The 17,442-nt window shown below is 39.3% G+C and overlaps 1 protein-coding gene across 1 annotated transcript in view; it reads right to left on the bottom strand.

The window, feature by feature from the left end:
- Positions 1-17,442, bottom strand: part of plpp4 (phospholipid phosphatase 4) — a 49,606-nt gene that overhangs the window by 9,860 nt on the left and 22,304 nt on the right. The window contains exons 2-5 of the mRNA XM_005742370.1: positions 11,940-12,048; positions 7,842-7,932; positions 4,288-4,351; positions 4,016-4,140 (exon numbers count right to left, since the gene is read on the bottom strand). Coding sequence (XP_005742427.1) covers positions 4,016-4,140; positions 4,288-4,351; positions 7,842-7,932; positions 11,940-12,048 — 389 coding nt within the window. The remainder of the gene's footprint in view (positions 1-4,015; positions 4,141-4,287; positions 4,352-7,841; positions 7,933-11,939; positions 12,049-17,442) is intronic.

Below are 17,442 nucleotides of genomic sequence, written 5' to 3'. Positions count from 1 at the left end.
AGAAACTGCATCCACTGGTGCATCCAAAGGAACCGCTCAGCCACATAAATGGAGCTAGCTTGCACAGTCTGCAAGCTAGTTCAGGCAGACTGCTCAAGCTGGACTGCGTCATACACATGCCTTACTCTCCTCGCCTCATACACCAAACTAAGACCTCGAATTTGTTTAGACACCAACATTTCCCATTTCTTTCACTAACATGTGCTGCTCTGCATCGCTGCCTGCTGTTCAGCCCCTCCGTCGCCCCAGCAACCACCTATAGGTTTGAGCCTACAGGCATTTTTTTTTTAATTTGCTTTTTGATTTTTAATTGTAGCTGCATCTTTTTAGAGATGTGGTGCAGCAGAAAAGGCAATAGCAGAGCTGCATGATAAATTGAAATAATGAGATAGAATTTGCTAACTAGGAGTTTTTCTTTAGGCTCTCAAAAGATTTGCACAATTATTTCTTATACAAGAAACGCTCCTGTACCTACTTTGGATTTTGACTGAAGCATTTCAACAGTGGGACAGGTTGCCATGTGATTTGATAGACATTTTTCCCACAGGTAATTACTTTACGTTTTTATTCAAGTCTATCTATCTATTAAGTTAAAATGTTCAGGACTTTGGTCTGTATAAAAAAGCTGACATTAAACTCAGTTGTAGTTCTGGCAGGACATGGAGTCAAGCTCAGCCAGCAATCTCGGCTTCTTGGCTCTCTGTATCTATTAGCTTGCCATTTCTCCACTGTATTTGGTAGGATGAGCCAGAGACATTGATTACAGTATGTCTGCACTTGGGAGTAAGACTTAATATTATCTTGACTTTCCACATGCATTTATATGTATAACCTGAGGGAGGAGATCATTTTAAACCTTATTTTCTGGCAGTTGCTTCTTTTAACAGATTTATGTCAATTTTTACATCCCTGTGACTCCTGACACTGAACGTATGGCATTCTACCTGTTGATTATTATTAGGTAAAAGTAACTGCCCTGGGATGTAACCAAGATCACTGCCAATCTGCAAGTCTAACTTTCACAAATTTTTTTTTATCTTTGTTAGAATTAACACAGCAAATGTGCTAATATTAGTATGAGCTCAGAGCAATGCTGAAGTTCAGTCTGAAAGATCTCAGTGGCTGCGGCTGAGCCATTACACCAAACTTATCTACATTCTAGCTTTAAACACTTAACTCATTACTTATTTATGTGTTACTTTATAATATGAATTTCCATCAACACCACACTCCAAACTCATATTATTATGCTTCCAATCTCCCAGCCTTCCTCACTCTCTTCTTGCTGTTTTGACTTTTGACCCCAGCAGGAACAAGTGGGACACAACCCTGACTCTCACAGAAGTAATGCATATTAATTAACCACTTGAGCATGGAGACTGTTTCATCCATTAACATACAAAAGCTCAACAGAACCTCCTTATTAGCGCTGTATAATTGCTCCTTCACTCTGCACTGAACTGTGTCTGACTGCGTTATAGCAGAAATAAGAGGACACGCTGCTGCAGCAGCCTAATTCTCCCTAGACATTCAACTAATATGATGGACATGGCAAGCTACGGCTAATTTAATATAGATAGTTGTGCATAAGTGAAAGAAGCAGGAGCTGGAGATGTGATTAGCTCCATCTCTCAGGATTCATTTAGGAATCGGAGAGACTGTAGATGGTAAGATGGCAGATGGGTTTCAAAAGTGTTTATTAATTGATCATATCTAATGGCTTAATATTCACAAGGGGAGAGTGGTGAGATGAATATGAATATGAAGTAGACAATTAGAGCTAATGCTTTAGGGCCCGGTTGCTTTATCGCTGTGGATATTGGTGCAGCGAATTCAGGGGAGTTGCTATTTATCTGTTTGTTTTTCTTTTTTCTGGAACCTGTCTCCTCCAATTTATGTTATTCTTTTACTTTGCTATGAGGCGAAGAAAAAGAAATCTAATCAGGGGCAACGTGAGCAGCTTTAACAACTTTCAAATGCAATAATAATAGTCTGAGTGTTTAAAAAATAGCTGTCGACAAACAGTGGAATCTGATATATATGTATATCTTTGTTCTGGCTATTCTTGATGGATTTCGTTTGCATTTTACCGTGCGTCCTTTAATGACACAAGCTGCATATCTGTGACCTCATTTCTGAGTCTGTGAGTGCAAAACTGTTTATTTTTCCCCTATGGTCTGAGTGTATGTCTTCACACAAGCCAGAGCTGATTTTGTGAGACATCCAGATGCCATTTTAAACAAGGCTCCATTCACTCTCGTCTTCTCTTTGGCCCTATTCTTCTGTCCCACGCCACATTTGTCTGAGTAAAAGCTCTGTAACTTATTCGTGGTCCAACAAGCAATGTCTGGTGAAAAGGGACAGAGACGGGAAATTGGATTTCTTCTGCTCTCTAGATGTGCTAGTGTATGGGCGCTCCCTATGTCCCCAGTCGCACTGTTCTCTCAATCACTTTCTTACTCACTGTGCAACAACATAAGGCTATTAGAGCTGTCGCATAGATGAATGTAATCCATGCTCAGTGCTGCGGTGAATTACAGAGTATCGTCCCTCTTTGCCATGTCTAATGGGACAAAGCCAACACTTCAAAGCCTTTCTTTAAAGCAGGTGTTTGAGAGGTTGTAAGCATTAGACTTTAGCATTATTACTATAAATATGTATTTCAAATAAATCTGGGCTGTGAAATTACATCATTGAATTCACATGGTCTTGGCATGTAACACACAAAAGCCCAGTGATCTCATGTTTGATTAGGAGCCTGCTGTAAACATTCACACTGACAGCAGGATGACAATTAAACAAATTTCCCAAGCATTTCAGAAGCAGAGCGTTTCTTGTACATATGCCCAATATACCTCAATAATAATTCGAATAATTCTCATTTGGTTTCATTAGAATCTTTAAAAAAAAAGAAGAAGAGGTGTTTAAGATGCATCGTGCATTTTCAGCTCTTTTCACTACTGTGACAAATAACTGTTTCGGTAGGATGCAACAATTTGCTTATTTGCACATTCCTGCAGTACAAATGATTACTGCGTAATTACCTTGTCAACTCTGAATGAGGATGTAGAGTAGAAATGTAATGAAAATGCAGAAGCAAGCAAAACAAAATACATTTCATGCATGTCACAGCGGTAGCAAAGCACACAAAGATGCTTTCTTTAATTTTGCAAAACAGATATTGTGGTGTGCAAAAGTCTTGAGCCACCCCTTGTTTCTTCCAAGCAGCCAGACTTTCTTGCAATTTTTTATATCTTGAGTAATAGTTCTCCAGGCTCCTGCCACTTAACACTGACGTATGACTCATTCAAACATGAAAAAGGCACCTAACTCAAGGGAGGAACCAGTGCTGTGTCACATAACAGACAACTTAGCAAAGAACCCGTTTTAAATTCCATCTTTAGGCACTTTTAAATGAGGAGAAACACCGTAAAAAAATAAAAACCCAAAACACCAAAGCCATGCCGTCACATTTTTGTTCAGTGCTGGCAAGACCATTAATAGATCTTTGCAAAGATGTATCTTCTTGATTAAAGCCTTTACATCCCAGATGCACCACGCTATGCCAAGAGTTTATTCAGCATCTGTGTGGCCTCCAGCAAATGTTCCATGGATACCGCTTAACATTCGTCTGCTGGACAACAGGAAAACATTTGAATTATTTAACATACTGCTGAAGTGAAAACAGCTTGGAGGATAAGATTTTGTGTGTCCTAAGCCGGAATGCACAGCTGAGCACAGCAGGATGTCAGATCAAACGGTGGGTGTGCATTCAACTCTTACTTAGGGTGCGCAAATTGAATGAAACTGATTGCTACAAGTTGTAATTACCATGAAAGAGAGAGAGCAACAAGATACACCTCATACATACAGCAGCCAGTCAGTCATAGATTTTGTTTCTACTTGGTGAAATGTTGCTCAGAGCACCATGCCGTTTTAATGAGTGTCTGATATCTTCTGGCATTGTGTTGCAACTTCTGGTGGTGATTTATGTCAATCGCCTTGTGATACTCACAGGAGGAATGGCTGCTGGGGAAGCTCTTGCGCCCCTCGGAGACTACCGCCGGCTCCCCAGTGCAAAGCATCTTTGCATTCATTTGCCCATCTGGGAAACAACGCTGTAAGTAGTCTGGCCTCGGCCTGAAAATCAAACAATACCATCGACGGGAAGAATTTCATTTTACTTGTCAAGAGTGAAAAAGGGATCTCATGTGGCAAGGGCCAAGAGCCTAACATTTAGCATTACTGACACTGCCTTTAAAAAAAACATGGGCTTGTTTAACGTACCTGCCAACAATCAACTTGATAGTATTTGTGAAGACTCCGTTTAGAGCAAGAGCCAGGGATACAGCTGGAGGAAGAGAGACACATAACTGAACATTTTACAGTGTTGGGGTACAAAGACTGACATTTTTCAGCATCTGTAGGACTAATTGAAACCATCACGCTGCAGTAAATCATTCATTCTGTCAGTGTGACAAAGATTCGGGCAGGTTTACTTCTCCTCTGATATAATATAGCAATAAAACATCGATGGGAATTTCCCTTGCAGGTGGACACATGGTTGTTAGGGTCGTGTGTGAGCAGCAACAGTAGCGAGTAGGACTGACAAATGTATGCTTAGCTACCCTGTGAGACTCGTGGTGCTTTGAGCTACCATAAATGCCCCATCTAGCTTTTGTTTTAGGAGTCTGGGTAAATTGCCGTGGACCAAATATAACAGATGTCTGTCAGATCAAATCCAGCAATAAGCTTTCTCATCTCACAGTAGTGATAGAATTTTAGGTTCAGTCAAGGCTCGGGGCATAGGGTGTCTTGTTACATCTTTGTCTCTTTTGCAGATGAAGTGGTCATGACAGCTTCATGAAGCAGCAACATTCAGATTTATGCAGCCGGGTGTTAGAATAAGAATGAGGACCTCAAACTGAAGCCGTGGCTATCAACTGGGTCGGCAATGAGTTTGCGAGATAGCCTTAAATAGAGCCACTGCTCTTCCACCAATACAATGAGACACGCGCCTTGCTTTTGAGCATGTCTATTCTATAGATGGACATCTAGCAGGTGAGAAGTTGGCTGAGAAAAGCTTCGACAAAGACTTAGAAGAGCTGGAAAACATGGGCAAGGGTAAGCCCTATTGCACACCAACAAAACTTAGGTAAGCAGTAAAAAATAGATCATTTGAATATAATGTCTAAGCTTAGTAACAGTATTAGTACTAAATACAAAGGGTGAGATTGATGTGTTACTTGTTAGATTTGAAAATGTGATAAAAGTGAAGAAAGAATCCTCACAGAAAAACTGACATAAGCGCATCCTTTTAGAGCCTAGTCTAGCTTTATTCAACATCCATGATGGGGAACAGGAAAACTCCAATAGGTTGACAGGTAGGTGTTATACTGCAAATGTAGGTTCATTTAATTAGCTGTAAAGAAAACCACCGGGACTCATCATTAGTACCCTGACCTCATAGGTTCATCCCAGTAGTCCGCAGTGGAAATGAGTCCATTCACCCTACCACCAAAACACACATGAATTATCTTCCTGAGTGGCTGACAGGAGCACAGATTCAGTATTATTTCACAGCTGGATAATTTGGGCAAACCAGTGCAGATCAAATGAAATCCCAGAATGAGGCACATACTGTCTCGGCAGGGAAGTTAAATTGCAGCGTGTTTCCCTCATCCTTTGTCAGATCTTTGTCAGGATAAAACTATTGCTCCACTCCAACTCCCTAGCATGTTAGGAAATCCTTTTTGGTGCTTTAATGGACTAATGATTTTTTTGCTGACCTATAGCCAAACGTAACGCTGACACAGTTTGACAGTTTGTGTTTTGCGCTTAATGCCCGTTTAACTCCTGCTACACAACAAGCAGATTTCTGCTGATGAAAGTGGTTGCTATAAATATAATGTGCATCTAGTGCGGTGGACTGCCATATGGCACGCATGTATATTCCCACCCTGCAACTCTGTGCTTCCAGTTCGGCCAAAATTCACCTCACATCCACTAATTAATCTTGAAAGGTCCGAGAGGAGCTTGCATGATTAGCCATTTTTTAGCCCACCATGAGGGATCCTAATATATTCATCCCCCTAATATAGTATTCATCCGGCACCAGTCCCTATGCCAAATAGGTCTACTTACATTTGGATTGGGGCTATGCCTCTGCAAACCAAATCTGGTCGCATTCATATGCATATACCCTAGAGTTTGCCCCAATGATTACTCCAGGGCACAGTTTCAGGAAATTAGTAGCCTCATGAATAAAGATAGGACTGCGGCCGTTACATTAGCAAAGACCCTCTCTTTCAGCTCTTACAGAAAAACAAGGTGATTTGTGGGATTTGACGAAATCACCGATTGTTTAAATCGATTGTCATATCCTTAATATATTGCTACCCTCTAAATCTTCTCTCTTTTTAACAGCACAGGTGTTCAAACATAGAGCCTCGTTTTTTATATAGTACTTTCATAACTAGATGCTGATGCTTTGACACATGAGCGTAAACACAAATGCATTCTTGTACTCTGCTGGAAGATTGATCCCCATACACACAGTAAAAAACATAAGTAAATAAGAACGTCACTATATGTGTGGTATGGGATCTCACACTCAGATGCTGAGCAATATTATTCATTCTTTGTCACCAAAAACACACATAAAAAAATCATTACAGGATCATCTGCCGTTCTCCGAGAGTCGTATATAATATAATCAAACTTCCAAGATGGCATCGTTGTATCCTCACTGAGATAATCACGTAATTAAGCAGCATGACTTTGGGAATGATAAAGGATTATTAGACAACTCTAAAAAGAAAAACAATCCTTTTCACTCCAAAGAAAATGAGGCAAAGAGGCAGTGTGTTAGTAGATTGCACTGTATCAAACATTAAAACCCAGTACATTAGAAGAACTAATTTCCATTGGTACTCGGGAAATCTAACTCAAAACCCACAAATTATGAAAGTTCAATTAAATCTGTCTGAAAATTTGATTTATAGATTCAGAGTTAGAGGACCCTCAGGGACTGCTTGAAACCCCATAAATTAGCAAGAATATGAGGACAGCTACTTTTCGGTGATTTTAGTTTGGCATGAAAAATAAATTGGTCTGTAGGTAAAGCTACTTTTTAACCACAGACCCAGTTGAACAGCTGCTTTCCTTTTCTTTCTCATTCAGTCTTGCGGAAGAATTGGTTCAAAGCTACTTTCAGTAATGTGATCATGTAGAAACTTGTCAAAATAATGGGCTTCCTTTTAGTCTTTGTTCTTCGGCGTGATGCTGCTTTCTCGTTCAGCTTCTAGGAGTGCCTCTCTGCAGGCAGTAATGGGCCTGTTTAGTTCTACACAACACTGTAATCTCGGGACCGATGCACTGAGCTACGCTCGCTCCCCCCATTCATCTTTGGGAGAATCTTTAATTGGATTTGTGTTAAACTTTCTTAATGCTGTCTGATGTGCCAAAGCCTCTGCAGGCCTCTGGACCCAGTGGAAAATGGCACATCAGTGCGGAGGAAACGCTCAGATGTTGTCTGATAGAACAAACAGCATAAAATTTCAATTGGTAAATACTCGTGGTTGCTGTGATTAAGATCAATTTGTGCAGTACCAGCAAACACAAAGATCTGCACCGTTAAGTAAAACCAGGTCGAACTGTGGAAAGATCAAACGGATTAAAGAAACAGACATTTTTTAATAGTTATTTTACAAGAAATCCAAACCACACAGTATTACACTACATGCAATATAAATGTCAGTTGAAGACTTCTAATGGGCTAGATTACACTGACAATAATCAGCAACAAATTTGTGACATTTCAAACAAATAACTCCACGAACCTAAACAAGCCTCTTTTATCTCTGTCTTGTCCGTCCTCTGAATTATCTTCACCACAAATATCACTGCCAGTGGAGTAAGGAATGAAATCGCCTGTAAGGAAATAAAGACAGTGACAAATATATGGTTATTACTGTGACATTAGAGATGTACTACAGCACTCTATTAGGTCTTGTTTTTTTCTTTTTTTTTTTGCAGGTTAATTGTGAAATGATTTGTGCCTCTGGGAATGACCCGAGCCCATCTATTATTCAGAGTTAATTTTAACAAGGCAAACTGAGGGGCAAAACAAGCTTCTTTATTGTTCAGTGGTTCTTCGTGCCTGAGCTGAGAGAATTATGCCCTTAGTTTGATATGAGATTGGGGCCCTCTCAGCACCTAGGTAATTATTCATGCCCGAGAATCTATTAATTACTCTCTGGACAAATTCTGCATATTTTCTTTTCCTTAAGCAACAGAGGTAGCAAAAAACAAAGGTAGTGTTTTAGTCCCATTATTATAACGCACACATATTCCTTTCCCTGTGAGTCCTGTTCATTAGTTAAGCTGTGTACATCCTGAGTATGTTTGTGTATCGCTGCCAATTATGATCTCATTTTGCACCTCACTATCCCCTCGAAATAGCTCAAACGTGTAATCACACTTTCATTCACACTCATAAGTGAAGCGAGAGTTGCTCTCTGAATTTCAATTTAAACAAGTCACTGTGGGTTTTTTTAACCTTGTAACACGGCAGTCGGTTTGGTGCAAAGTGCACACGTCCTACTAAAGCTGAACAACATAATGCAAAACTTAATGTACAATAAAAGACAAAGTGTACTCTGGACAATGTAACTTATAACTTTAACATACATGAAATATATTATCGTTGCAAATGCAAATGGAGACATATGAAATTTTCTTACAGCATCTTTATTTTGTACATTTTGGCATATTTAGAGTGAAACACACAATAAATCAGGCAAAGCGCGGAAACCTTGTGATTGAAAAGTTGCTACACTATAGTGCCAAAAGCATTCATGGCCCCTTCCTGTTCCTACATACACAAAGCCTATAAAGACATAGCCTGAAAAGACATAAAGACAAAGTCTAAAAAGACATGGTTGAGCTGGTGTGGAAGAACTTGACTGGCCTGCACACAGTCCAGACCTCAGAATACTTCTGAGGTGCCTGCGAGCCAGGTTTTATTGTCCAACATGGTCTTCTGGAAGTTCCCATAAACACACTCCTAAACCTCGTTGAAAGCCTACCCAGAAGAGCTTAAGCTGTTATAGCTGCAAAGGATGGGCTAACATCGTATTAAACCAGGGGCGGGGGAACTCCAGGCCCCGAGGTCAGGTGTTCTGCAGGTTTTAGATGCATCCTTAATCCAACACAGCAGATCTATATGGCTAAATTACCTCCTCAACATGTCTTGAAGTTCTCCAGAGGCCTGGTAATGAACTAATGATTTGATTCAGGTGTGTTGACCCAGGGTGATCTCTAAAACCTGTATTAAACCCTATGGATTAAGAATTGGATGTCACTCAAGGCAAACAAGCAAATAATTTTGGCAGTATAGTACATCATGGGCATGCAATGTTACTGGGTTCCCAGCCAGATCCACCTCTCACGCATGACATTCAAAAAGATCAAGACTGAAATGTCCAAAGTGCTCAGCTGGAGGCTTTTCCATACGTCATTTTAGAATATAAAGATTTTGTTAACTGTTTCTTTTACATTTACTAAATGTAAAAGTAAATGTAAAAGGCTTACTGTTAGGCTTACTGTTAATCAATTAACAGTAAGCCTATTTAATACTTAACAGGCACATATCTTGTTGTTTAACTCCTTATGTAACAGCATTTTATCGTATTTGCAATACATTTGTAAACTGCAATGTTTATATTTCTTTACATTTACATGTACTTTTGAGATTTGCCCATCTCCTTAGGGCTCATGCAGGATAGCAACTAATTCATAAAACAATTAATATCACTGCCTAGTATTTGGAGCGAATTTCATTTCACTTCATAGAGAGATTATTACTGTAGATAATGTTTTAGAATACTTTATACTCATATTAACTTCTTCAAGGCTTCATCTGGAAATCATGCATAATCAACTACCGGTATTTGCATAAACAGTGCAAAAATGAAAACAGTTGCAATTTTTGTATTTTACTGATTTGTAAAGCTTTTTTTCCACTTCATGGGCAGCTTTTAATTATTAGATAAATTCTCCACACCTTCAGAGCTGTTGTTAGAACAGTGACACTGAATAACTTGAGTTGTGCATAGTTTCCTAGACGACTGTAGGGTGGTGGGAGTGTGGGGTAATTTACAGTCGTGTCATGAGTGAAGATCTTTGCACACTGAAGTTGTGATAATCTATAAATTAAACACAAACCAAAAGAGTGATGATGAGCTTTAAATAATCTTGTTCGTGAATGGTGTTTGGCTGGACATTCAGCTCAGCTGTTGAACTGTAATCGCTTGCTTATGTGAATGTGAGTGTTTTTTTCTGCTCGACTGGCGCGTTCTATGACTAATGCATTTTCAAGTGCTTATCACAAATTACCCATCAAATGTTTCACTGATGAGCAATTTAAAGCTCGGCTTTTATTTATTTTCCATTTGAGAAAATCTGCTTCTGCTTTAGCCATTTTATGTTAAGCATTAACTTTTCTGTCACAAAAGCTTCTAAACATCAAGAAGAGCTGCCAAGATAAGCTCAAGTGGATCAGTTGTTGATGTTTAATGGGCTGTATTCAGCCACTTGGGGTAAAGGTGTTGGGTTTTGCATTGCGTAAGCTGACAGTTGTCTCGAATTGACAGACAGTTAGAACTTACCACCTACTACGCAGCTGTTTCTGCACATGATAATTTGATTGTTGACTGATGTGTGTCAAGCAGCACAGGATGGAGTGGAGCACCAGTCACTCAAACGCTGACATTTCAACAGGTACGCTACATGAGCAATAGGCATCCAAAGGTTTGCCTGCTGAGATGGTTTGATTAAACAGTCAGAACCTTCTAAAAGGTCTTCTAACAAGGAATAATGTAGATAAGCTTGTCCTGCTGTGAATGATTACATACACATGTAACCGATCTGAGAATGTTATGCTAAAATAAGTAATTTCTTGATTGCAATATTAAGAAATATCAAAGAGATAAATATCTGTAGCTTAAATACCATTTCTGCCACAGGACAGTGTAAAAGTGCATGCAAAGTCTGTTATAACATAGTAGTGGTCCTGCTCTCTTGCCACGAGATATCTGACTGTTAAAGCTCTAAAAGATAGTTTGATCAATCTTTGGAAACCATTTACTGTACTATGTTGCATGGTAGAATGCAATCACTGTTAAAACTCAGTTTTGGGGACTGAGTCATGAAATATCACCTTTAAATGAAATACCACCTTTAAAAAGCAGGTCTGCTTGACATCTCATTTCCTGAGAGTGCAGATTGTTCAGGTTTTAAGGTTCAACAGATCTTGTTTTATATTTCATTTCACTGCAACTTCAACTTCAAACACTTTGAGGGACACATAATTCACATTTATACACTCATACATAAATTTATGCATTTATTTATTTTATATAAAGGGCTTAAAGCTGTTTTGTGTTGTCCTATTTTATTATAATCACTCTTTCAAGTGGTGTCATTAGAGGTAGAAAACAATGACTCACTCAGGGATTTGGGCATTGTTGGTTAAGTGTACTGAAGCCAGTGATTGTTGCTGTTAACTGAGGTCAAAATTGGCAGACCCTCCAATCGATGCTGGATAAAAACGTCAGGTTATCTGTTCAGTGCTTCCAGCAAGAGGCAGAGAAAAATTACTTTCCATCCACGCTGCATCGGCTAGAAATTCATCTTAACAGAGGACCACCTACGGCTGTCCAAAACAGATATTTACATTGCTGCGCTAAGCACCACAGTTCTTTAAAGCTGTTTTCGTATTTGTTACCAGGATTCAGGCCTCAGCTCGTCAGTAAAAATACAACCATGTGCAGAAATGATGCAGAAATTGTTAAACATGGAAACAACGCAAAAATGACCAAGTGCTTAGTGCCAAGTCTGACATAAGAGGAATGCATAGTTAAACAGGCAGTACTTACGAACATGACCCTCTTGGGAATGTGGTCTGACTCAACTAGAGGATTCTTGTAGAGCCAAAGCTCCTCTGGTTGAATCACTCTCTCAAAGGGCTCCAGAAACTCTGTAAATCTGTGGCAGGGAATAAATGCACATTGATCAGTAACTAACACTTTATGCACAAGTAATAAAAAAGTACAATTTGAGAGATTGCATGACTTTTTAATATGTGCAAAGTACTTCCAGAAAAAGAAGACCCTGTCGTTCTTCTGCAAAAGTAACCACAACTGAGTCCATGTGAACAGGACGTCTTTACCCAAGATCATCTACTTTGTGGTCCCACGGCAAAGAGTGTAACGGGCACGCTGGTCCACCGTGTCCGTTTCATGCTTTGCCTCTCCAACACACACTTGTTGAGTGGGAGCAAATTAGCATGCCCCTACTTCCTCCAGTCTTCTTGGGCCACCCAGTGATCTGTCAGGCGCGACCTTGTTCTCTGTCATTTCAACAAGGTCTTTTTGTCAATGCACTGCAACACGCTTCAAGCTCCTCGGTTCTGCAAGTGAGCTCCAAGAGACCTCAATTAAAAGTGTTTTTTAAACAAGGACTTCAATAAATCCATCCATTCAATTAATGACTTTAAATCGGCAAAAGCAGCAGATGTTTTAATTAAGCTGAATAGATTTTAACCCTCCATCCCCTCAACAAAAAGTTTAATATGATTAAACTTGTAGCAGTTCTTGGATTTAACAGGCCAACCTCCAGATGAACTGATGCAGCATAGGAAGAAATACCAAGTGAATAATGTTCTCCTCCACAATGTGGGCCCTTCAGCAAAGCATTTATCTACTCCAATAGACATGCTCATTGTCCAGCGGCAGAAATTGGAGAATATTGTGGATCTCGTTCGGCTCTTCGGCGAGAATTTAACTGTGGAAAGTTAAAAAGGCCATTGGGCTCATGTGTCTTCGGTAAACATTGGCTACATAAGAAGGATAAACAACAAATTTTCTTATTTTCACAGGGAAAACAATTACAGAATTTTAATCTCTCAAGGACACATGCAGCACGTTACACACTGGGCCAAGTCTATTTGCTGGTCGGCTCATAATAATGTCTCCTGATGTTTTTGCAAAGGAGCAGCCTAATCAGTACTTGCTCATTTTACACCTTGCTGGGCCCGTGCGCATGATTCACTTCAGCGGCATTACATTCACGGTATGTGGTTCACAATATATTATGCTGTGCTAATGACACGCAATATGCTTCATAAATTACTCAATTTTCCCAGCTTGTATTCTCTTTAACTCTGTTGTTCAGGTATCGGTGACTGGAAATATAATTTTACTCCCCGGGGATTAAAAACAGAGCAGTACAGACACACAGTCAAGTGAAGAAACCCTCCCCAACTCACCTTAGATACAGACACAAATATATGAACTGAACCTCCATTAGGAGCGCACGCGGCGCTCTTGGATCATTAAATACTGCAATGATCTACCTGTCGCTCTGTAAAGCTTATCTTGCATCCAGTCATTACATTCTTAATGAGTTTTAGGCACACGCTCCCTGAAGATAGCGACACATATTTTCTTTCATGGGTCATGTTAGAATGCACAGCATGCACAGACTTGCTCTGGTGTGTAATCACTTCTTTATATGGGTCCATTAAAGTTTGCTGTTCCACATATAATAATAATAATAATATTAACCTTATACTAACTTTGCATGCTCCTGCCAAATGCATACATTAGGTTTGTATGGATGTGAAGACTAAGAGTGGTTTGAGATTTGTAACATATCTTAATATGAACAATTTAGAGTCATGTTTTATTTTATGATTTTAAATTACATATGTGTTATGAATTTAAAGAAAGCAGACGCATATGTATGTATGTTTTTAAGGGATGAAAATAAGCTGGAACAAGCTCAGTACTGTAGTTGCATCTCTCTCTCTGCAGGTTTTGTAACTCTCATTTTCATTGTGTAACTTCAAAGATTCCATAATGAGATTTTAAGCATTATTATACCAGCAAGTAATAATTTGTTATATGACGTAATGTACTGGAGTAATGGTGTTCTTAGCAGAGAATGAAGTCACATTTCCTCTGTGTGAGATAGTGCAAGCTTCTCTTTCCAGTGTTTTGTTAGCCAGTCTAATTACTCTTGCACATAAATGTGTGCGAGTCTCCTTCTTTGAATTAGTCACAGACAGGCAGATAGAACTTAAGAAAAACGTAGGCATCAACTTTTAGCTGGACTGCTTAATACTACCTGTCTTGGATGGGCAAAAAAACCAAAAAACCTAAAGATTGCTTTTAGTTAATGCAAAGAGAAACAGGGCATTTTAAACCAGGACAAAAAATGGTTAATGCATTAAGGCTCATAAAAAATCTTCTTTTGTTTCAGTTAGTTTTTGTTATTATTGCTCCAACCCTGCTAGTCACATGACACACTTTTTGGGGAAGATCTCAGGAAGAAGCCCAGAATACTTGCTTTCTGTTTAGCTGCTTTGGTTTGCTGTAACAGGTAACAGACATTGGTGTACACTCTGTCTGCAAATATTGGCTAACTGCTTACTGTGCTAACCCACGAACACATAAAATGCAAACTGTAAACAAAAATTGTTTACCTTCAAAGTAAAACCTTTTGAAACATGTTGGTTGCAACACTAAGACACATATTTTACTTTGAAGGTGAGCAATCTCCTGTTCCAGTTTATGATACACTTTGCAGAGAAGCTGTTGTCTTCCATGCAAACTACACGTCACCGCTAGTGACCAAATCAATGACAAGGAGTTTTTTGGTGCTCCACCCACTTTGCAACCAACTTCACCTGGTGATTTTGGTTCCATACCACTCTCCAACCAGCTGGGGAATAAAAAATGTGTTCCTTGCAACCATAGGTGGCCGAGGACTGAGGCCTAAAGGAATCTCAATATTGAACCTGTTGATGGTGCTAGAGTGCTCAGACTTGGTCTGATTTCCATTCTTATGTTTTCCACTATCACTAATCAGTGTGCCAAATTGCAGAACTTTTAACCATGCTTTAGGACTATCATAGACAGAAGAAGACAGATGATGAAGAATAGAAGAAGGCGATGGTGAATAAAAACAATATGGATGCTTGTGAAGTTTTGCCACTCGGTCCCCAGTAATAACTTGACTGAGTTGCATCCGTATTCTGAAACAACGGACAATGGCCGACTAAGTTTTATTATGGCATTGTATTTTCATTGCATTTTTTCTCTCTCTTCAGTGGAAATGATTGCTTTCATAAGCTCGAAATCAAATGCCTTTTGGACATGTAATATTCCTCTTTCTTTTGGAGAATTTGTATCAAATCTCTTCTAACAAATCAATGCTGCCCACACCGGATTTCCTTTGGCCTGAAATTCAGATTGAATTTTTTGCCTCATCTTTTTCTTTGTTTCCCCAAGTGATAAAATTTATTAAAATGTGAAATTCCAATGTAGTTTATGTACACTTTAAGGCTCTAGGCTCCAAAAGTCAAACACAGAATTCATTCTTCTTTCTGAGGATAGAAGTACCTGGAAATTAATTTCACCTTTATTGTAATTTACAGACTGCAGCGAACACATTTACAAGGTGGTGATGGAAGGTCTTTTCTGTGTTTGATAAAGGAAGGGCCATGCTGATCGCATCAAGAGACAATGCGGAGAAAAAAAAAGCCCTCAGTATGTCATCCAGGAAAATATCTGCAGGCAAACTGATTCATAAAGTTGTGAAAGAACTGTGGAGAGGGGTGGTGGGCTGCGTCAAAGATAGAATTGGCACATTCAGATGGTCAAAATGTCTGAAAGGTCTGAATTATGGCCTTTTTATTTATTTATTTCTTGTTAAATGCTCATCTTTATTCTGCTCACTGCAAGAAGATCAAACAGGCACTGCAAATGACCACAGGACCTGAAGCTATAGGAGGAGACACAGAGAAGAAAGCAGCAGAGGAGCAGTGACAAAAAAGGCCACCACATCAGGAAATGCACCACAAAAAGTTTTCTATAAAAGCAGACTCATCAAGGCTCCGCTGAGCCCACCGACATAATCTCTGGCAAGAATAGACAGCTAAGTGCCCATAAAAAGGAGGCACAGCAAATGCCCTGAACTCAGCACCGCCTGCTGGCTGCCTGGGGAGTACTTCATTTTGTTTTATCAGCTTCTGTTTACCCTCTGTAGGAGCAGTATTGAGCAAAGTGATAAACGTCTCTACAGGGGCCAAAGCATAATAGATTAAGCCAACAACAGACCTCAAGGTGAATATGTAAAGGTAACTATTGTTGGCAACAAACCTTTAAGAAAGATTTAATGGAGGCGGTTAGTCTGATTTTTCTGCAAATTGTGCAATTGTATAGGGCCATTTAGGCTGAGTGGAGACAAGGTATGCTACTAATGTCTACATTATTTTTTCTTTTTGCGATGAAATTTGCCTCGTGCCCATTGTTCATCGTTAAAGCTCTGCATTTGGGCCAATTTATCACCACCGGCTCCTATCCATCTCTCCTTGATGCATATCCCAAATCTGATGAGCGCAGCCACAGCTAAAGAAATGAAGCAAAATTATTTCCCAACATCTGCTCTTCCTCTATCGTGCTGAAACAATTGGGAGATTTAGCATACAACAGCAGAAAGAACAATATGAGCGTCTTATTCGAAAGCGCTTGATTTACAATGCACTGTGGGCAGAATCGTGGCCTCGGGAATACATTCTTCTGCTGCGCCACTGTGACAGAAAGTGATTTAGAGAAAAAAAAGTAATGGAATTGTTCCTTAATTAGTTATGCAGTGAAGCAATAAGGCACACAGAAGAGCCAAATGGCTTAGTTGGATAAACTTCAGGCAAGTTTCCATTGTCATTTCTAAAAGAAGAGACACAGTGTGAAATGTAAATAAAATCACAGTGATTTGCAAATTAATTTAACCCAACATTTAATTGAGAATAATATAAAGACAGCAAAACAAATTTTGAAAATTTTAACTTTTAACTTAGTTGAATGTATGAAAAATGCCAAAGACAACCCATTCTGACAGGTATAGCAATGCATTTTTGCACCAAGTTAATTCCCAAAGAGCTATGAGTGGAAACTTTGGCATATCTCTGCATGGTGTGCAGTGTCTCCTTAAAAAATTTGAGGAAACTGGACGCGTGAAAGACAAAAGAAGACGTGGCAGGCCTAAAACACTATCTCCAGCAGATAAATAGTATCTGAAAGTCTGTGCTTAAGAATTATGAAAGAAAAGTCTTACTCAACAGGTCTGACTGCAATCTAGAGCTCATGAAAAGAAACATTTTCTCAACTACAGTGTTTGGTCTCCTTGGTTGTCAGCTTGCTGGCATCGGATAAAAAATAACAAAAACGTCTGTTTCAACATTCGATATGTGTCCTTGGATCCTTTAATGTAAGACAGGGTTTAAATATTCTGTAAGTTATTACATTTTTCTAATTAATTTTATACAAAGCTCCAGCTTTGTGTGTGTGTGTGTGTGTGTGTGTGTGTGTGTGTGTG

The sequence above is a fragment of the Pundamilia nyererei genome, unplaced genomic scaffold, assembly GCF_000239375.1.
Source record: "Pundamilia nyererei isolate P.nyererei 1_Seehausen unplaced genomic scaffold, PunNye1.0 scaffold00120, whole genome shotgun sequence".
Taxonomy (NCBI): domain Eukaryota; kingdom Metazoa; phylum Chordata; class Actinopteri; order Cichliformes; family Cichlidae; genus Pundamilia; species Pundamilia nyererei.
This window is presented reverse-complemented; position numbering and strand designations above follow the sequence as displayed.